The sequence below is a fragment of the Mustela nivalis genome (genome assembly GCF_964662115.1).
Source record: "Mustela nivalis genome assembly, chromosome: 5".
NCBI lineage: Eukaryota > Metazoa > Chordata > Mammalia > Carnivora > Mustelidae > Mustela > Mustela nivalis.
The window spans coordinates 119,910,838-119,933,560 of NC_139024.1; the positions used below are offsets into that span (position 1 = coordinate 119,910,838).

Below are 22,723 nucleotides of genomic sequence, written 5' to 3' on the forward strand. Positions count from 1 at the left end.
TACACCTGTGTTTTCCTTTTGTATTTCTATTTTTTAAATTTCTTTTTTTTTTTTATTTTAGTTTAGTTTAGTCTAGTTTATTCCTTTTTTTAATTTTTATTTTCTAATATTCATATAGAGTTAAACTTCAAGGTAATCCCCTTTCCCCAATCAATGCCATCCCTATAGGTAGACCAATTCCTAATACCCCTTTATCTTAGGAAATATGAGTCCTTTAACAAAGCTATCAAGATACATCCAGGAAGAATCAAAACAACCTTCCTCACCCACACTGAGAATTTACAACCACTCTCCCATCTTTTTCTTCCACCAGTATTTCTGTGTTTTTGTGTTTGTCCTGATAGTATATAAATCTTACACTCAGGGTTCTTTTTGATGAGAGTCTTCCTTTATTTGCATATATGTGTATATATATATAAATATATATATTATTTTTTTCTCTTGTCATATACATTTATCAGTCTTTTTGTTTGTCTGTTTTTGGTTGTATACTTCATAAATCTTACCTTGGGGCCCATTTGGGTTGAACCTTCTCTTTTATCTCACCTTTTCTTCCTGTCTCTCTCCCTCTCTCCGTTTTTCTTTTCCTTTTCTTTATCCTCTCGTTTGGGTGGGGAACCCTGATTGCTCAGAAGTGTTCCAGGGTGCACCTTGACTGCACCACACTCAACACATCCAGCTACACACGTTCAGCCATCTCTCACCAAAATGACTAGAAGGAGTAATGCCCAACAGAAGAATAATACAGAGCATGGACCTTCTGCAACAGAGCTAATGGCTATCAACATAGACAATATGTCAGAAAGAGAATTCAGGCTCACAATTATCCAGGCAATAGCTAAGTTGGAGAAAGCCATGGGTGACCAAACGGAATTGATTAGGGCCGAACTGAAAATGACCAGAGATCATGTTTTCAATATTACGGAAGAGCTGAAAGCTACCATGGTAGTGCACTACTAGGGATTTACCCCAAAGATACAAATATAGTGAAATGAAGGGCCATCTGTACCCCAGTGTTCACAGCAGCAATGACCACGGTCGCCAAACTGTGGAAAGAACCAAGATGCCCTTCAACGGATGAATGGATAAGGAAGATGTGGTCCATATACAGTATGGAGTATTATGCCTCCATCAGAAAAGATGAATACCCAACTTTTGTAGCAACATGGACGGGACTGGAAGATATTATGCTGAAAGAGTCAAGCAGAGAGATCCAATTATCATATGGTTTCACTAATTTGTGGAGCATAACAAATAACACGGAGGACATGGGGAAATAGAGAGAAGGGAGTTGAGGGAAAATGGAGGGGGAGAGGAACCATGAGAGACTATAGACTCTGAAAAACAATCTGAGGGTTTTGAAGGGACAGGGGTTGGGGAGTTGGGTGAGCCTGGTGGTGGGTATTATGGATGGCATGTATTGCATGGAGTGCTGGGTACAATGCATAAACAATTAATTCTGGTGCACTGAAAAGAAATTTAAAAAATAAAATATCTTTTGGCCAAAAAAAAAAAAAAAAAATACAGGGCCAGATGACTCCAGGAAAATTATACCAAACATCTAAAGAAGAACCAATACCTATTATTCTGAAACTGTTTAAAAAAAAAAAATAGAAATGGAAAGAAATTCCCAATCATTCTATGAGGCCAGTTTTACCTTGATCCCAGAACCAAATAAAGATACCACCAAAAAGGAGAATTACTGACAAATATTCCTCATAAACATGGATACCAAAATTCTCACCAAGGTACTACCCAATAGGATGCAACAGTACATTAAAAGGATTATTCACCACAATGAAGTAGAATTTATTCCTGTGATGCAAGGGTGGTTCAACATTCACAAATCAATCAATGTGGTAGGTCACATAAATAAAAGAAAAGACAAGAACCATATGATGCTTTCAATTGATGCAGAAAAAGCATTTGATAAAACACAGCATTTTTTCCTTATTAAAACTCTTTAAAGTGCAGGGATGGAGGGAACATACATCAGTATCATAAAAGTCATCTATGAGAAGCCCACAGCAAATATCATTCTCAATGGGAGGAAACTGAGAGCTTTTTCCTTAAGATCAGGAACATGACAGAGATGCCCCCTCTCACTACTATTGTTCAACATAGTGCTAGAAGTCCTAACCTCAGCAATGAGACAATGGAAATAAATAAAAAGCATGGACATTGGCAAAGAAGTCAAACTTTCTCTCTTCCCAGATGGCATGGCACTTTATGTGAAAAACCAAAAAACTCCACCCCAAAATTGCTAGAACTCATACAGCAATTTGGCAACATGACAGAATACAAAATCAATGCACAGAAATCAGTTGCATTTCTATAGATTAATAATGTGACTGAAGAAAGAGAACCACACACCATACCCAAAGATAAACTCAAAATGGATGAAAGACCAAAATGTGAGACAGGAATCCATGAAAATCTCTGAGAACAAAGGCAGTAACCACTTCCACCTTGGCCAGAGCAAAGTCTTGCAAGACATGTCTCTAAAGGCAAAAGAAACAAAAGCAAAAATGAACTATTGGGACTTAAGGTAAAAAGTTTCTTCACAACAAAGGAAGCAGTCAACAAAACTAAAAGCCAACCCACAGAATGGGAAAAGATATTTGCAAATGGCATAACAGAGAAAGGGCTGGTATCCACGATCTATAAAGAACTTCTCAAACTCAACACCAAAGAAACAATTAATCCAGTCAAGAAATGGGAAGAAGACATAAATAGACACTTCTCCAAGGAAGACATACAAATGGCCAGCATACACATGAAAGAATGCTCTGCATCACTTGACATCAGGGAAATACAAATCAAAACCACAATGAAATACCACCTTACACCAATTAGAATGGCAAAAAGCAGCAAGACAGGAAACAACAAATGTTGGACAGGATGTGGAAAAAGGATAACCCTCTTACACTGTTGATGGGAATGCAAACTGGTACAGCCACTCTGGAAAACACTATGGAGCTTCCTCAAGAATTTGAAAATAGAGCTACCCTATAACCCAGCAATTGTGCTACTGGGTATTTACCTCCATGATACTTATATAGTGAAAAGAAGGAGAGCATGAACCCCAATGTTCATAGAAGCCATATCCACAATAGCTAAACTCTGGATGGAGCTGAGAAGTCCATCAACAGATGAATGGATAAAGAAGATGTGGTTTATATAAACGATGGAGTATTACTCAGCCATCATAAAGGATGAATACCTACCATCACATCAATAAGTCTGTCAGAGAAAGACAATTATCATATGGATTCACTCTAAGAGAGGGAAAACTTTATGGGAGGAAATCAGAGAGGGACACAAACCATGAGAGACTGGACTCTGGGACACAAACTGAGGGTTGTGGAAGGGGAGACTGGTAGGGATATGGGGTAACTGGGTAATGGGCATTAAGGAGGACAAACAATGTGATGAGCACTGCGTGTATATGCAGCTGATGAATCATTGAACACTGCATCTGAAATTAATGATGTGCCATACATTGGCTAATTGATTTTAAATTTTAACAAAATGTTTTCCCTGTGTTCAGAGTTTTTTTTTTTTTTTTACCATTGTTTCATCATTTTGATTTTTTCATGTTTTTTATTATATGGAGAGGAATATTTTTGGTTTTTTATGTTTCCACTTTTTATAGATATTTATATCTTTATATATATTTTCCACTTTATCATTCCCTTAGACTGCTTTGTTGAATCACTAGTTGTTTAGTATCATGTTGTTTAGACTCTATGTGTTTGTGTGTTTTCCAGTTTTTTTCTTGTGGTTGATTTCTAGTTACATACCACTGGGGTCAAAAAAAGTTGCATGGCATGCTTTCAAATTTCAAAAAGTTGTGTGGCGTGCTTTTTAAATTTATTGAGGCTTGCTTTATGCCCTAACATGTGATATAATCTAGATATTCCACGTAAACTTGAAGAGAATGTGTATTCTGTTGTTTGGGGATGGAAAGGTCTATATACATCTGTGTTGTCCACATGGTCTCATTTTACATTCAAAGACATGATTTCATTGTGGATTTTCTGCCTTAATGATCTATCCATTGATGTACTTTGGGGCTAAAGCCCCCTACTCCTGTTGTGCCATATCATCTTGTCTCCTTTTGTCCATTAATATTTGCTTTATGTATTTAGGTGCTTTAGATACTTGGGTGCATAGATACTTAGAATTGTTGTATCACCTTGTTGGATTTACCCCTTTTCATTATGTAATATCTTTCCCTATCTCTTGTTACAGTCTTTGTTTTAAAATCCATTTTCTCTGTTATAAGCATTTCTTCTCTGGGTTGTTTTCTTGGATTTTGCTTCTTTTGTTATTTTTTGCTTCCAAACACATGCATCTACATTTTCCATACCTTAGCTTTTACTCTGCATGTATCTCTACATCTGAGACGATCTCTTCTGGGCACCATATAGATAGGTCTTGCTCATTTTATCTATTCTCTACCTTGTCATTTGATTGGAACATTTAGGCCCTTTACATAATGTAATTATTGATACATATGTCCTTACTGATATTTTGTTATTTGTTTTCTGGGTGTTTGTAGGTCTCTGTTCTTGTCTCCTTATCTTCCTCTCTTTCTTTGTGATTGATGAGCTTCTGTAGTGTTTTTTGGCTCTCTCTTTTTTTAATTTTGTGTATCCACTACAAGTTTTAGGTTTGCAGTTACCCTGAAGTTCTTCTATAATAACTTGAGTTATAACAGTGTATATTAATTGGATAGTCACTTGAGTGTAAACACATTCTTTACACGTCCCTGGGTGGCTCAGTTGGTTAAGCATCTGTCTTCAACTCAGGTCTGATCCCAAGGTCCCGGGATAAAGCCCCACATCCAGCTCCCCGCTCAGTGGCCTGCTTCTCTCTCTCCCTTTGCCTGCTGCTGCCACTTCTTGTGCTCTGTCTCCTTCTCTCTCCCTGTCAAATAAATAAATAAATATATATTTTTAAAAAACTAACACATTCTTTGTTTTTCTTAGATTGTAAGTATTTATTAATTGTACTCTTTTGTGCTCTTCTGCTTACTTCTGAAGAGAAGAAAATTTTCCGAACAGCAGAGGAAAGACACATTCCTTCCTTCAGTCTCCAAATGCGAATTAAGGCAAACAAGGCGAGCTGTGCTTCAGCTTCCAGCAGCTGAGAATGGAGTGAATCCTGGACAAGCTGCCAGCTAGAAAGTCTACTTTCTCTTCTACTCTTCTACTTACTGGTACTCTTCTACTTACTTCCCAAAAAATAATTGATGTAGACAAAAGCCTACACAGAAAATTTCACAAGTTCAAGTAAAATAAGCAGAGGTATACTGCTGTGCCATATTTATTTATTTTTGTTTGTTTGTTTTGAAAAAAATAACACATTCTTAAAGTAAAAAAAAAACTTCTCTTCCTTTTTGCTTATCTCTTCCAAATTTTATGTACATGCTATCATATTTATATATTTTTTGTATTTTACATCTCTTTACTCATAATTTACTCATGCAATTTCTGACCACTCATTTTCCATTTAGAAAAGTCAGTTTCACATTGATTGTAAGGATGGTTTGGTGGTGATAAACTCCTTTAGCTTTGGTTTCTCTAGGAAGATGTTGATCTCTCTTTCAAATGTGAACAATAGTCTTGTCAAGTACATTCTTCTTGGTTGTATTTCTTTTTCCTTGCAGCACTTTGCATATACCATGCCACTCATATTGGCATGCATAGAGCTTCATTTATTTTGACACTCTTAAGATGAAGGGTTCACTGGATTATCTTCTACTGCAGGGTCAAGTTTTTGCTTGTTTGCTACCTGAAAAGATGTGGCATATGACAGCACACACACACACACACACACACACACACACACACACAGAGTGAAAGTATTCCTTTGGCCTTTCAAAATTTTCCTTCCTCCTCTAACCAGCATTACTCTAGCTGGTGGACTGAGTTTTGCCTTGGCAGCCTGCTATGACATGTCAAAGGGTACAGCGCGAATGTTCACCATCCTCGGAGCCCACACATCGGCTACTCTGGTGAGCACAGCCCCTCCCAATAGACTGTCATCCCATAACCGAAGTATCAAAACAAAGTATCAAAATCTGAGAATTTCTTAAGGAACTCGCAAAGTTTGGAGCATGCTGATGTCCACCCAGAGGTCAGCTGCACAGTGCATGTGACAGTGGGCACCTGTCCCAGCACCCTCTGAGTAGGCGATCCACTCTAGTTCTAATATCTGAGATCCAAGGAAAGTGAGGAAGCATCACTCCCACTAAAGCCCTGAGCTATATAAAGGCAAAGGACTCACACACAAGGAAAAAGACATTCTTATAGATACTTGGAGAAATTTTATTATACTCATTAATTAACAATGAGTAAATAAGAAATTAAAAGAAAAGCAAGCGCAGAGTAGGCTCCCCCATAATTGCCGCTGTGTATGCAGCTTCAGGGGCGATTCTCCAGGCAGAATCCCGCGCTGTTACCCTAGAAAGACGGGAAATCTGGCCAGATGCGCCATACAACCTGCACAGTTCTACCTTTTTCCTAGCGAGCTGTGAGCCTGTCTGAGGGCCCTCTGGCACAACACCATGGAAGTAGTTGAGGCCACCGCGGCTCAGCGGGAAACTCTGAAGTTTAATGGCACCGGTTTGGGGGATGGCCAAGGCCAGGCAGTGCAGTCTCGGGAGTGTATACCTGTTCCAGGGTCCGGGCCACACTGCAGTCAGATGAGGTGTCCCCGGACAGCAGACAGGCCGCGAAGGTTCAGCCTGCCAAGGAGCAGCCAACTGAATTCACGCCACAGTCAAGGCCAGGACCTCCACCCAGAGGGAACTGCATCACTGCCCTGGGCACAGCAGAGCTGGCGGGGACCCCTGATTCTCTAGGGACTTCAGACTCAGATTCGGACTTGAACAGTGCAACAGATTCAGATAGTTCAAGCACCTCCTCATTCTCATCATATTCCTATTGTATATCACTTCCTCTGCTGCTGTCAGTTGGAGAAGATGATTGACAAACTGAGAAGGAAAATAAAAATTTTCTTCTTAAAACAAAGGATGAGTTACTCCTTAATGAGCTACCTTCTGTTGAAGAACTCACTATTATTCTGCCTGAAGATACTGTTTTAAAGATGTTTTCAAGTATTATTGAGCAATTAGTAATAATTCCATGTATGATTAAACTACCTCCAGTTAATGGAACTGTAATTTTTTTTTGAGACTGTAATTTTTAAAAGCAATCAACAGACAGCAGGAAAGATATTTGAGATATTTGAACCTGTTGCACATCCATTTATGTGTCACGGCTTAATTCTTCAGAGCATATTGAGAGTAAGGTATGAAAATAAAGGACACTGTGCATTTTGGTCCGTCATTGAAAGACTTCACTCAGTTCATATTTACAGAAATGCCCAGAGTGTCTCAATCACATTCCTCAGTCCCTGCGATGTCAGTGAATCATTTGCAGAGATTACATGTGACCTGGAAGAATGTACTCTCTCTCAGTCCCATGTAGGTCAGGTCCATCCAAGGTCAAGGCTGAAATGGGCAAATCCTGTGGGGAGTGATATGAGTACCAAGTTGTGGGAAAAGGCCTGGAGAACTGGCACTTTGGCCTTCACCTTGAAAACATCAAGGGAGAGAGGCCTGGGGCAGAAAAAGCAAGGGAGACCCTGACCAACCCTGAGAGGCTGATTGGAATCAACATGTGTCAGAGTCTCTGTCAGAGAAACAGGATCCTGCTCTCTGCTGACCTTCACCAAATAATCAGGCCCACCAGTCACCAGGTGCCATTTCACTCTGAACATTATGTACTTTATTTCAATAAATAATTTACTCTAATCCTCAGAGGACAGTCTTTCCTCATTTTAAATTTGAGAGACAGAAGCTCAACAATAGGAGAGCACGTGTCAAGGGTCATTTGGTTGTGTGGCCAAATCCTAGAGGAGTCAGATCCACCTGGCACAGATGAGCTCTAAACAGAGGGCATCAGATTGGGAGCACCAGCAATAGGAGTGCTCCAGAGATCAGACAGGCAGGAGGGGAGACAGAAATCATATTAGAACTTCTACTATAAAAAAAGGGAACTTCTATTAGAAAGCTTTGAACTTAACTCTCTTAACATATTGCTTGAATTTCTTTTTATAATCTGCATAATGTCTGTGAATATTTATTAGCTGCACATTGAAAATATGTTCTGAAAGGAGTAGATTATCTAAAGAGTTCATTGTTCTGCTTGTGTTTCTCCAGTGTTCCCAGCACCATTTCTTGAAGGGACTATCCTTTTCACTGGGTGTTCTTGGCTTCCTTACCTATTATTAGTTGACCACATGTTTTGGGATTTAATTCTGGGCTCTCTAGTCTGTTTTATTCGTGCATATGTTTCTTTTTGTGCCATTACCACGTTGGATTCTGTTACTATGGCTTTGAGGTATGGTTTGAAATGAGGAAATGTGCCACCTCCAGCGTTGCTCTCTTTTTGCAGGATTGCTTTGGCTATTTGGAGCTTCTTATGTTTCCACACAAATTCCAGAATTATTTCTTCTATTTCTATAAGAAACGTCTTTGGTATTTTGACTGAGATCAGATTGACTCTGTAATGGCTTTGTGTAATATGGTCATTTCAACAGTATTAATTCTTCAAATCATAAACATGCATGTGTTTCCATTTGTTTGTGTCTTCAACTTCTTTCAGGAAAGTCTTGTAGTTTTCATTGTACAGGTTCTTCACTTCCCTGGTTACTTATATTCCTATTTTATTGCTTATGATGCTATTTTCCTTTTCTGATGCTTCACTGTTAGTGTAAAAGATGCCACTGATTTTTGTAAGACAATTTATAATACGTCACTTTATAGAATCATTGATTACTTTCAACAGATTTTTTTATTGACTCTTCAGATTTTTCTTTATGTAAGACGATATTTACAATGAGTGACATTTTCACATCTTCCTTCCTGATGTGGAAGGCTTTTTTTTCTTTCTCTTGCCTAATTGCTCTAGCTAGGACTTCTGCTACTATATTGAATAGAGGTGGGGAGAGTGTCCTTCCTTGTTATATTCCTGTTCTTAGAGAAAATGCTTTCAGTTTTTCTTCATTGAATAGAATATTTGCTGTGGGATTCCTGTAGGTAGCCTTTATTATGTAGAGGTATGCTCCTTCTATTCCCAATCTGTTAAGAGTTTTTATCATAAAAGAATGGTATATTTAGTCTAATTTTTTTGGGCAACTTTTGAGATGATCATGTGATTTTTATCTTTCATTTTCTTGGTGTACTGAATTACATTTATTGATCTTTGTAGGTTCAACTACCCTTGAATCCCACAGGTAAATCCCATTTAGCCATGGTGTCTACTTTATTTAATGTATGAACTCAGTTTGATAACATTTTACTGAGAATTTTTCTATCTGTATTCAAGTATACTGGTTTATTGCTTTTTTGATCTGGTGTTATCCTTATCTGGTTTGCTATCCAAATAATACTGCCTTTGTAGAATGAATTTGAAATTGTTTCCTCTTCCTTAACATTCTGGAAGAGTTTGAGGAGTATTGGTATTAATTTTCCACTGTGTGTTCATTAGAATTCACTATTGAAGACATTTGATCACGAGGTTTTCTTTTGGGAGTTTTTGGGTTTTTTTGTTTTGTTTTGTTATCAACTTTTTACATTTTTTAATAAACATATATTATTAGCCCCAGTGGTATCTGTCTGTGAATCGCCAGGTTTACACACTTCACAGCACTCCCCAATGTCCATAACCCCACCACTTTCTCCCTGCCCCCTTCCCCCTGGCAACCCTCAGTTTGTTTTATGAGATTAAGAGTCTCTTATGGAAAAAAAAAAAGTTTCTTATGGTTTGTCTCCCTCCTGATCCCATCTTGTTTCATTTATTCTTTTCCTAACCCCCAAACCCTTCACATTGCATCTCCACTTCCTCATATCAGGAAGATCATCTGATAGTTGTCTTTCTCTGATTGACTTATTTCGCTAAGCATAATACCCTCTTGTTCCATCACATCATCACAAATGGCAAGATTTCATTTCTTTTGATGGCTGCATAGTATTCCATTGTATATATATACCACACCTTCTTTATCCATTCATCTGTTGATGGACATCTAGGTTCTTTCCATAGTTTGGCTACCGGGGACATTGTTGCTATAAACATTTGGGTGCATGTGAGCCTTTGGATCACTATGTTTTTAACCCTTAGGGTAAATGCCCAGTCATGCAATTGCTGGGTCATAAGGTAGCTCTATTTTCAACTTTTTAAGGAATCTCCATGCTGTTTTCCAGAGTGGTTGCACCAGCTTGCATTCCCACCAACATTGTAGGAGGGTTCCCCTTTCTCCACATCCTCGCCAGCATCTGCAGTCACTCCAGCCTGGGCTGCCACAATTTCCTTACAATAACCTGGGAGGACTCTCCTGGGAGGATGATGTTGGGCCCTGAGCCATGGCAGGAACAGAGAGTCAAGTTCTGGTGGTTGAGGGCATGGGAGTCCTGTAGGCCACTAATTGGCCCCTTGTCCCCTAAAAATAAAGGCCCCTCAGAAAAGCTAGGGGGTCCAACACCAGGATGGTTGATGGGCTTCCATGCTAAACTGTTCCTGCTGCTGAGACAGAGTGTGTGCACACCAGGGGACAAACAAGTCAGAGCAGCAGTCATCAAAGAACATGCTGTGAGGAAACAGATTTCCCAAGCTGAAGTCCCTCAATGGCTGATGGTAAAATGCTTGCTCATGCCCATTGAGCTAGGTGGGTATAGTATCCCACAGTATGGTGGGCTGCCCCAAGGTTGCCCACTTGAAGGTTGCTTTGAGCAGGCCTGAGAGGACATCGTTGGATGCTGTAGAGGCTTTGGGGTAGGTGGCTGGGTGAGCAGAACCAAACTTGAGGGGCTGTATGGGTATGGAGAGAGCCTCTGGTCACTGGACAGTTTGCTGGTATCCAGGGGGACATCCTGAGTGATGCAGGACAAAGCAAAGACATTGTTGTCACAAACTTTTTGGGGAGCTGCTCTTGGGTGTCAGCTGGGCCCTTGGACAAACTCAGGAGGCTGAGGGGCACATGGTGGTGGCAGGAAGGGATTCCAGTGGAAGCAGCTGGGTAAGGGGGGTACACAGCATAGGAGAGGAAGCAGAGGTGGAGGAATTGGAGGATGAGAGAGCCAGAGCACTGAGTGACAGGTGGCCCAGGGAGGAGGCTGACAGTGAGGGTTGGCTATCAGAGCCTTGAACATGGAGGTGGGGACTGCTTCAGGAAGCCTAGGGGTTGGGATTGCCCAGGGAAGACCACAGGATGGGTAGCTGAGCAGGAAGTAATGTCCAAGCTTGGTCCAGGCACTGGCTGTAGTGGTGGCTAAGGTGGATCATGCTGCGTCTTCATTTGGAGGTACTGATGCCCTCACTCAGGCTGGGGTAGGCTGTCTCCTCAGGGCCCGGGGGATGAGAAGTGCCAGGGGAAAGTGCAGCTTGGTAAGATCAGGTGGGGCTGGTGGAAGGACAGGCACATTGGCAGGCTGGTCAGGGAGCACATGGTGCTCTGATTAACATCAAAAAGGTGTTCATTGCAGGGAGTTCAGAGGACTAAGATCAGGAAGAACATAAGGACAGCTTCCAAGCATGGCGTGGTTTCAACAAATCTTGGTCAACTAACAAGTTCGCTTCAATAACAGGGACTTTGGAGTGCACTTTGCCATTCAGAAAACCTCCATGGTGGCTGTGCAGGATGCTAGGAGGGGCGGGGCCTGGTTAAGTGTCCTGAGGGCTGGGGTTCCTCACACTGGTGTGAAGGCAGAGTCAGTACTTGTCCTATTCAGTCAGATGGTCGTAGAAAGACCTGCCCCTTCTCTGCAGGGACATTGTTCCAGGCACATCCTCCACTAGCTGGGCTCTGGGGGAAGAGACAAATAGGCAGGACCCCAGGGAGAGCTGTCTTCATGACAGGGATAGCAGTGGAGTGGGGACACAATTTTTCTGGAATCTCTCTGTAACTGTTCCAAAGCTCCTGGTGCCCAGGGCTCCACAATGAATACAGAAGCAAGTTGAGGGGTCTCTTGGAACTCAGCCAGGTCAGGGATCATCTGGTTATCAGTGGGCAGAGAACGGCCATAAGGAGAGCTCCTTGTGTATGCCAGTTGCATTTTGGGGGCCTGTAGCCCCCATGTGTTCCTCAACCCCAGGCTCTCTGGTGTCTGTGCCTCCCCTACAAGCCTGTCTTCCTGCGCTTCAGCCTCCACCTGTGCCTTTCAGATGACTAGACTGCTCTGTGCAGGTTGTCTACATCTTCCTAAGTCAGTCTTGGTCAGTTATGTGTTTCTAGGAATGGACCTATTTCCTTTAGATATATAATTGGTTGGTATGCAATTATTCATAGTCTTTCATGACTCTACATATTCCTGTCCTACCCGTTGTAATAACCCTCTTTTATTTCTTCCTCTTTTTATTATATTAGCCACTGTAGAGTACTATGTCACTTTTCTTCTTAGACTAACTAACTTTTTGCCAGTTTGTGTTCATCATCTTCTAGAACCAGCTTTTAGTTTCATTGATCCTTTCGGTTGTTTCTCTGGCCTCTAGTTCCTTCACTTCTGCTCTGATTTTTATTATTTCTTTCCTTTTGTTAACTTTGGGATTAATTTGTTCCTCTTTTTCTAGTCATTGAAGGGTAAAGATAGATTGTTTATTTGAGATAGCTCCCGTTTTCTGTTGCTCTCAACTTCCTCTCAGAACTGCTTTTACAGCAACCCACAAAATTTGATATATTTTCATTTTCACTTGTTTGAGACCATTATTTATTTCCCTTTTGATTTCCTCTTTGACCTATTGATTGTGTTACAAACTCAGACAAGCTGAGCACCTAATGCCCAGTAAGCTAATGTCTGAGACATGGGTTTTGAGGCAAAGAAATCTTCATTATCACAAGGAAAGCCTAGTGAGAAGGCTGGCTATCATTCCCAAGGCTGCATTGCTCTCTGCTGGAACAGGGACAGCCACTACTTGTTTGGGGAAGGAGGTGAATGTATGAGAGGAGAATGAGGTGTTTCTGGAAACCTTGAGAGGGTGGGCCTTGAAACAATCTGGATCTCTATATTCTTCCAGAAAATAAGGCACCCCATTCAGGACCTGGAATAATCAGGTATGTCAGATCATTTTGAGACAAATGTTTCTTTCCACTTCCCATTAGGTTTCTATAATCAGTGGGTAAACAGGGAGTAGGGGTGAAAAGCAAAGTAAATGATTGATCATGCATGAGGTTAAGAGATGCAAAACGCCCTTAGTAGGTAATTAAACATGACATGTAGCTAAGGTAATAATGCAACTAATACAATATAGTTCTGCATAAGCTTTCAAGAATAGCCCAAGAACCAGGTGTCTCAACTCAGTTTAAAATTTTGTCATCTCTTTCCCACATATTTTTAGGTCTACTCAGTTTCCTCTTGTTCATTTTTACTTTAGCTTTTTTTTTTTAGCTTTAGCTATTTTTAATAACTTTAGCCATTGCTGTTATCATTAAGTGTTTAATGCCCTATTCTAAAATAAGTTTGCAGTTTCTGACTCTGTCTGCCAGCTTACTCAGAGTCTCTGTACCTTCATCTTTTCATTCCAGTATTAAAGTTCCACTCAATATGTCTTGGAGGCAAGACTAGTGGTGGGGAATTCCCTCTAGTTGTTTTTGTGTGGGAAAGTCTTTATTTCTCCTTTATGTATGAAAGATAAATCCTGGATACAGATTTCTTGTCTGGCAATATTTATGTGTCAATGCCATGAGTATGTTATTCCACTCTCCTGGCCCACAGAGTTTCTGAATGTCATCGGAAAGTGTCTTGGAGATGATATTTTTGTATTGAGATAATAAGGTTATATATTAACTTCAAAGACTTCTATGTCCGCTTCTTTTTCCAGGATTGGGAAGCTCTCAGTCAACACTTTCGTATTAACAACTCTGCCCCTCTTCTCCATCTCTTCTCCTTTTGGTATACCCACTGTTCTTAACTGGCTCTCCTAATGGAGACTGGTAGCTCTTGCAAGACTTCTTCATTTTCTAAGCTTGTTTTCCTTTTAAGTAATCTCTACATGCAGTGTAGGGCTCTAGGTCACAACCCAAAGATCAAGAGTCAGATGCTCCACTAACTGAAGCAGCCAGGCACCCCAGGGTTTCTTCACTTTAAAATAAATAAATAAATAAACCTTACTTCTCTTCACTTCCACCTGAATAATTTCTAGATTCCACCTTTCAGATCATGTATTCTCTCTTCCACCTCATCTGCTCTATTTCCAATGTTTTTAATGCAATCTTCATCTCATTTACTGAGTTCAGCTCCAGAATTTTCTGTTTGGTTCTTTTTAAGAAATTCAGTCTCTCGTGTACAGTACTTCTCCTATCCATTTATTTTATTACTGAGTTCATTGAATTGCCTGATTGTCTTGTATCCTGTTGAATTCTGTTCTGACAGCTATTTTGAATTCTCTATTACTTAGATCACAATCTTCTGTAAATGTAGGCTTGGTGGCTGGAGAACTGTCATTTTCTTTTAGCAAAACCATATTACCATGATTTTTCATGCTCTTTAATGAGAGTTTCCTCTGCCAAGTAGTTTGAAGTAGCTAACACATTTTGTATGTAATTTACTAACTTTGATTCTACCAGTTCATGGTGGGAGGTTAGAGGCCCTTCCTTAGTATTACAGCAGGTGGCAGAAGAGAACAAGTTTTTGGGTTTTCTTTCCGGAGTAACCCTACTGGCTGTATAGACAATGCTCAAAGAAAAAAAAAAAAAAAAAAGGAGGAGGCTGGCAACTCTGGAGGGCCCAATTTGTACTAAGCCTCTTTGGTTTGGGGCATGCCCCACACTCCAGGAGGAGGATCTTCAAGTTTGGGAGGCCCACGGAGATGGGAGTTCTCTTGCTGAACTCTCAGGGGAGACAGTACACAAAGTGTTTCATCTCTGCCTCCCTCCCTTGCCTTTTCCTTCCCACCACTGTCCCCTCCTTGTCACAGATGTCCTACCTCAGAGGACCCTGCTCTGTGGCTTCATAGCTGTGGGGTCCTCCAGCCACAGCCCACAAGGCCAAGTAACCTTTCACTCACTCCTTTTCAGCCCCACCTTCTTGGCCATAGGAGTCACAAGTGAGTGTTACCACTACTGTAAAAATCAGGTAACAGGCCCTACCATGCTGCCTGGGCTCTCGTCTCCATGACGCACAATCCACACTGCTTCAGATGTAAACATGGATGGATCTCTTTGGCATCTGGTGTGCTGTGCAGAGGAACCTTTGTTGGGTTTTGGAATTTAACTAGTTGTAAACAGAAAGAGGGAGACAAATGGAAGGACTCATTCTGCGATGATGCTGACCTCACTCCTCCCAGGAATGATGGTTTTAGCCATTCTTTCTGGAATTACATGGGCAGCTGGTCCACTAGTTTCAAAATATTTCTCTTTTTTATACAGATAATTCATATCACATCCATATCTTCCTTTACTCTCCATTTCAAAGGAAATATACCCATAACCCATCTAAAAGTAATCCAGTGTCATAAAGCCACAAAGTATACTGTAGGAGGAGATGAAGTCAGATAATTTATTACCACATAGAGTATTTAAAATATATACAAAGATCCCAGAGAGTATATTTATGACTTTATTGTTGGGGCAAATATTTTGATAAATTTAAAAATTCCTCCACTACCCTTTCCCATGTACTATGAGTGGTGCAATGCCCTCCTCCAAGACAGAGTTTAGTTTAGATGTTTGTATCACTCCAGTCAGAAAGCAGAAACCACATCACTCATGTTAACAGGGAAAATCTGATATAAAGAATTATTAAGAAAGAGGCATTTAATTATGAAATAAATAAAAGAAAGCTCTATGGAGGGGCACCTGGGTGGCTCAGTGGGTTAAAGCCTCTGCCTTCGGCTCGGGTCATGATCTCAGGGTCCTGGGATTGAGTCCCACATTGGGCTCTCTGCTCTGCGGAGAGCCTGCTTCCTCCTCTCTCTCTGCCTGCTGCTCTGCCTACTTGTGATCTCTGTCTATCAAATAAATAAATAAATCTTTAAAAAAAAAAGAGAGAGAGAGACGGAGCGAGAGGCTGAGAGAGTCCAAGGTTTTCTATTATAAAATGAAAGGGGACTACCACAGGTATCTGGCTGAATTTGCCACGGGAAATGACAGGAAGGAGGCTGCAGAGAACAGCCTAGTGGCTTATAAAGCTGCTAGTGATATTGCAATGACAGAACTTCCACCAACGCATCCAATTCGCTTAGGTCTTGCTCTCAACTTTTCCGTATTCTACTATGAAATTCTTAATTCCCCCGACCGTGCCTGCAGGTTGGCAAAAGCAGCTTTTGATGATGCAATTGCAGAACTGGATACGCTGAGTGAAGAAAGCTATAAGGACTCTACACTTATCATGCAGTTGTTACGTGATAATCTGACACTATGGACTTCAGACATGCAGGGTGATGGTGAAGAGCAGAATAAAGAAGCGCTGCAGGGTGTGGAAGATGAAAATCAGTGAGACATAAAAGCCAACAAGAGAAACCATCTCTGACTACCCCATTCATTCCCATCCCACTCCCATTGGAAATTCTCCCATTGTCACTGAGAACCACCAAATCTGACTTTTACATTTGGTCTCAGAATTTAGGTTCCTGCCCTTTTGGTTTTTTTTTTTTTTTTTAAATTTTAAAAAACAGTTTTCAAAAGCTCTTAAAGGCAAGAGTGAATTTCTGTGGATTTTACTGGTCCCAGCTTTTAGGTTCTTTAAGACACTAACAGGACTGCATAGAGGCTTTTTCAGCATTACTGTATTATCTCCTGCCAGATGTGGCAAGACCACCATTAGAAATGGAAATTACATTCAAAATCCATTAGACTTCTAGGTGATGCAAGCATCTAAGAGAGAGGTTAATTACACTATAGAGGCATTGTGGTATCATTTTTTCTTTTTCTAATTGTTTAAATTGAATTTTATACCAATGTTTAAAATTAATTGGGTGTTAGCTTGAAGTGGTTAAAGATTGTTTGGAGAGTCGTAATGGTTTTGCTGTAAAATGTTTTCAAACTCTGCTGAAATGTTGCTGAAAAGCATGGTGCTGGTAACAGTTCAACAATCCATGGCTGCTCATTCTTGCCTACTTATACTCTCCCTCTAAAGCAGGTTAGCATTGAAGGTGGTATGGAAAAGCCTGCATGCATGTTCAGTTCTTTGTTTCTTCTCCTTCCCTTTCCCTTTGGCCCCCGACCCCCCTTCGCTCACTCAACCTCTTTTGTTCAGTATGTGTAACTTGAAGCTAATTTGTACTACTGGATATCTGACTGGAGCCACAGATACAGAATCTGTATTGTTCTTACTGAAACACAGCATGGAATTAACATTAAACTTAAATAAAACAAACCTAAATTAAAAAAAAAAAAGAAAGAAAAAAGAAAGAAAGCTCTATGGTAACCAGAAGTAGAAGATATAGGAAGCAAACATTACATCTAGGGCTGAGGTACAGTATCCAAAAAATGAAATACCTTTGAAAGAAGAAGACTGACATTCTGTTTATTGGACAAGGTGGGACAATGCTGAAAGAAAGAAATTCACCAACAAGCTGCAGATGAAGCTGTTGGGCAGGAAAACTCTCACTAGAGAACTGACAAGACTCCCTAGGAGGCAGCCCTCTAGAACACAACCTGCTACAATGCTGTACTCATTCACCCAAAGGCAAGGGAAGCTAAGTCTTCTCCAGGTCACTGTCAGTAGCATCGTAAAATCAAGGGGTAAACAATACCAAAAGTGGGAAACATAGGTAACTCACTCAGTTAAATGTCTTCCTTCGGCTCAGGTCATGATCCCAGGGTCCTGGGATGGAGTCCTGCATTGAGTTCTCTGCTCAGCAGGGAGTATGCTTCTCTCTCTGCCTGCCACTCTCCCTGTGTGTGCTCACTCAATCTCTCTGTGACAAATACATAAATAAAATTAAAAAAAAAAAAAGGGGGTTTTACTCCTGCTACGTCTTGTTGTGTTCCCTCTGGTGCCCTGTAGGAATTCAGTGTCTACATAGACAAAATCTGACTTGTATACACCTCCCTGGATAAGACTAATTGAAAAACAAAGGAGGATTGCCCAGAACATTATGCCTCTATTGAAATTTCTTGGTAGAAAGCAGCCACATTCTTACTGTGGCTCAAGGCTCTCATCTAGGGAGTATATGTATAAATTTCAAGAAGAAACAGGCACATGTGGTGCTCATGTACTTCATAAACTCCTGGCCTCCTTGCCCTTCTCACACACTGCCCCATATATTATTGTGCTGACCATTAAGGCTACACTTTCCTCCTTGCTTTGTGCTTGTGCTTTGTGTATTGATATGACCCCAATAAAACTGGAGATAAAGCTTGGCTTGAGGTCTTTTGCCACTAAGGTGTCTGATCCCCAGGCCTCTCCTTTCTCCTATGAAGGTGTCTAGAGTAATGTTTTCATTCGCCATCTCAGAGTTTGCTGGCCAAACCCAACAGTGCACTAACTGACAAAGGCAGTGCCAAATGTGCCACATGGCAAAAAGGAAACATTTATGACCTCCAGTATCAAAAAGTAGGGCATATACAGGGTAGATCAGAATCAAAAGGCAATGAATTGATAAGGGGAAAATTTCACACTTTTAGTTCCTCAGCTTCCACATACACCATTTACTCACACTGGAACTTCAATATAATAACAGCTCCACATTTTCACCCATCTACAAGGCTACACTTAAAAGTGAAAAAGTTATCACTCTTTCCCCAAAATGGAACAAACAGGCAGTCTCAGGCATTGAATCAGTTATTTATTCCTTAAGTCCAGCCACACTCATTTGACTATTCTGTTACCTAGAGACTGTATTTGAAATATTACCATGGACAACTTGCATAAAATCACACTGGTAAGAAGGGAGAAGGAAAATAGATAATTAATACAAATGACACATCTATATGACAAGATAGAAAAATATGCAAAGAGACTCCAGTCCTTTTCCTATTTTTGGTCACAAGCAGGAACTGAGATCTGTGACCTCCTTCTTCCACTTCCAATTCTGTGTCTTCCTCATCTCTCCCAGAACCACAACAGATCGGTGTTCTCTACTTCAGGAGCCAACAAACCTTTATTCATTAAGGTCTGAGTCCTCAAAAGTCTGGCTTCCTTCTGTTTCCTGTGGGTTCCATCCACTGTTACAATTGGACTAGAAGTACTCAGAAGCTGTACATAGATCCTGGAACTGTGCTCATGGTCAAAGTTTTCTGCAATTCACCCAGGGTCTGAAAACACTCATGTTGATTTACCTCTTTATTCTGGTAGCAGTTCTGTTCTTTCCTACTGCTGTTGACTCACAAGGAAACCCAAACTGTCATTTTTTCCATTCCCTGAATTAATGCAGCACCAGTATTTCAGAAAAAAAATAAATATTTACTAATGTTCTTTAAGATAAGTATGTCTCATCCATTCCAGAATAGGAAGCATGTACAATAGAATATTATACTCCACTCTTCTTCAAGTCCATTAGCCATACATTTCTTTAGAAATGTTTAGATGGACAATGTTTTTTAGTCAGAGTGCACATTACCTAAAGAGAGCAGGTAACCCACCTGTAGTCTCTGGGTTCATCTACACAACTCAAACTATATAAAATAAAACCCATTTAATTCTTCAGAATAATTCAGACCTCATCTCATTACATATCAAAACAATACAAGAACTCCATGAAATAATGCTCATGATCAAAAGAAACATGACTTCCAATACCAAAATTCAGCCAAACCCATTACAGATGAAAAAGTCAACAGTTATCTTCTAATACCTGAAAATAAGGCATGAACCAACAATTCTCATAACCTTAGCCCAGCAGTCTATACCAGAAAAGAAGGGCAAGACACCAGGTCATTCAGGATTAACTTCAGAGGCTAGTACCCCTGGGAATCTTCAGCTCCAGGAGAACCCACCATGAGGAAGCTGGGACAGGGTTGGAGCATTATGGGGACATAGCTTCAGGACCACAGGGGAGTAATGGGGATTCAGCCCCTGGGACATCACCATCAACACCACAGCCTGAACTGAACCCCTGTCTTGAGAGGCTCGCAGGATCCTCTGAAGAACAAGGAGGGTTGTTAACAGGTACAGAGGTTTGCACAGGCCCACCCACCCCAGAGCAGATGGTCAGGGACACATCTCCTGACCTCAACCTGAAGTATGGAAACAGAGTCCCAGAGGAGGAAGAGAGAGGGAAGGAGAAAATATGGGAACCATCAGTCATGTTGTAGAAGGAGACATCCCCTTCCTTCAGGTCCAGGAAAACCCCTACCCTCTGGGGAATTGGCACAGCATGTTCTCCATTAGCAGGGAGGGAATAGAATCCCTTTTCATACATCCCCACAACCCAGAACCCCTTTTCTGGCCCTTCCTGGTACCAGCCTTTCCTCTCCACATCTCTCCTACAGACCCCCAGTGCCCACTCACTTTTTTCTGCATTCCTGATCTCCACCTCCCAGTAACAGCACCCTGATGTGATGCCTTCATGACCCAAGACACTATAGACTCCATCATCTGAGTACTTGGGTGAGTACTTGAAGGTCACACTAGTCTTGTCATCAGAGACAGCAAGGCTGGAATGGGCAGACTCTGGATCCAGACGGACAGTCACTGCAGAGACAGTTACCAATCATTCAAGGACTTGCCCTACCACATAACAAGGCACACAACCACCACCCCACCCACAGACACCTAGCTGCATGCAAGGAGGGCTAAACCTCCTGAGATGAGAGCCTTCTGGCTCAAGCACACAGCCTCCAACAGGAAGAAGTAAGCATAAGACTGATCTGGGGGTTAGACATGTCACAGGGCACTTGAGTCCAGACAGGACTCCAACACTAAAGAATACCCATATATATCCAGTATCAGTCAAACCCAGTAATCTCAGCTACATGATTTCACCACCCCATCCCACCCCACCACCACTGATGATGCCAGCATCTGTATCACCACAGCAAGCTGAAGGAGATGTCAGCAGCCATGGGATAGCAGTAGGAGCACCCAAATGACAGAAGTAACTCACAGGCCTGGAACTTCTCCTTCCGCCAATCTACAAGAAAACCAAATTGTACAAATGTGAACAACAAATCAGAGACTTGAGGAGACTGTACAGACCAGTGTTGGTACCTATCTCTGAAATCACTGAACCAAGAGTTATAGGGAAAAATATTTTGGAAGCATTCACCTGATGAATTTATTTTTCACTCACAGTCTGTCTTTCTCTCTCTTCTCTCTCTCTCTCCTCTCTCAGACACATACATGCTAACAACCACAGCCATCATGCTACAGTATTCCCATTAAACCCAAGCCATAAAGTTTAACACCATTGAGGGACTGGGTACTGTCCTAAAAAGAAGACTTTTTGCACAGATTTCATTATCAAAATATTCTTTCTCAATCCCTAGCCACATAACCATCCTGAAAACTAAGTTTTCTTGAGAAAGAACTGAGGAGATCAAAATTTCTGAGGCCTCCATTTACTTGTAACGAACTGACTGAACTGAACTTGCAGACTGATTCAAAACCATGGTAGAGCAATAAAACTGGGTGGAGCTGCACTTTGAGGATGACTCTCAGCTATGGGTGAGGAGAACTCAGGATATGGCACAAGATAAATCTTGCCCCATCAAGAGGTAATGGAGAAGATTCAAGGAAGGAAAGAGAAAAGTTCAAAGCAAGAAAGACATACATCTAGTGAAAGAATGTAATGAATTTACTTCCCTATATCATGGAGTATTGCAAGGAGAAACATCCCTGCTTCTCCCTATAATCACCTAGAGAGATCAAAAGCAGCAGGAGACACCACACATGATCAGCCCCAAAGTATGGCTGTGTCATATGCCCCAGAAACTGTGAATATGTTTTGTCAGAGAGGACTTTACAGATGTGAGTAAGATTAACAAACTGGAGATATGAATGGGGCAGGGGTAGAATAACAATTTCTTCAGAAACCTAATTGGAACCTCAAACCCAATTATCCTAAGGAAGATATCAAGCTACCCTCTATAAAGTGAGGACCTGAAATGAGCAAGAGAAGAATACAGGGACCTTGTCCCTCAGTGACACAAAGCATGAACTCCTCCAACCTTCATACTCCCTTTTGGGAAGAAGAAAATAAGTTAACTGATCACAGCAAATGTATATCTGTCATAAGACCCTGAAAAGTCTGCATGGTAAAGCTGTTACCTTCAATAGGACAGAAACTCCAGAACAAAATTAGAATGAATATAAAACAAGAACGGGACACCTTCTTGAATATTTGCTGACAACAAGGGACACCTATTCTCCCACAGGTTTATTCAGATAAAGTAGTATGTCCAGCTCTGTTGATTTGCTTATACCAACAGATCACATGAAGTGGGTGGACATGTCACATTTTGAGAAAAGGGAACTTTACTTGTTCTTTACTAAGATATTAGCTGACAGCAAACTCTACATTTCTGTATGACAACTGACACAGATTAGCAAACAGGAATCAGGAGGAGGAAAAGAAGGAAGAGGAGCAAGGGAGTTGGTGTTCCATTCTAAGTCTCTATAGTAAACCTAGAGCTATGCTTTGCCCTTCTGTGGTCCAAGCACATTCTTCACCTCATTTCCAGAGCAAGCTGATCATTAGAAATTATTCTTCCAATTTCATTAATAAGATCAGATTAGATATTTGTTCCCATCACATTATGAGCCCACCAATGT

The 22,723-nt window shown here is 40.9% G+C and overlaps 3 protein-coding genes and 2 pseudogenes across 5 annotated transcripts in view; 2 read left to right on the forward strand and 3 right to left on the reverse strand.

Moving 5' to 3' along the window:
• The window catches only part of LOC309865789 (butyrophilin subfamily 3 member A3-like), a 488,935-nt gene that overhangs the window by 303,304 nt on the left and 162,908 nt on the right, over positions 1-22,723 (reverse strand). The window lies entirely within an intron of this gene.
• LOC309865779 (butyrophilin-like protein 1) overlaps positions 1-22,723 on the forward strand; it is a 507,893-nt gene that overhangs the window by 193,335 nt on the left and 291,835 nt on the right. The gene's annotated exons all lie outside the window — the stretch shown is intronic.
• LOC309865157 (CREB-regulated transcription coactivator 2 pseudogene) overlaps positions 1-22,723 on the reverse strand; it is a 296,465-nt pseudogene that overhangs the window by 132,693 nt on the left and 141,049 nt on the right. The window lies entirely within an intron of this gene.
• LOC309865158 (H/ACA ribonucleoprotein complex non-core subunit NAF1 pseudogene) lies at positions 6,519-7,499 on the forward strand (annotated as a pseudogene). Its single transcript has one exon. The product of its transcript is annotated as an H/ACA ribonucleoprotein complex non-core subunit NAF1 pseudogene (transcript).
• LOC309865784 (butyrophilin subfamily 1 member A1-like) overlaps positions 18,780-22,723 on the reverse strand; it is a 39,872-nt gene continuing 35,928 nt past the window's right edge. Inside the window, exons 6-7 of the mRNA XM_082732598.1 lie at positions 21,057-21,083; positions 18,780-20,644 (exon numbers count right to left, since the gene is read on the reverse strand). Coding sequence (XP_082588724.1) covers positions 19,977-20,644; positions 21,057-21,083 — 695 coding nt within the window. The 3' untranslated portion in view covers positions 18,780-19,976. The remainder of the gene's footprint in view (positions 20,645-21,056; positions 21,084-22,723) is intronic.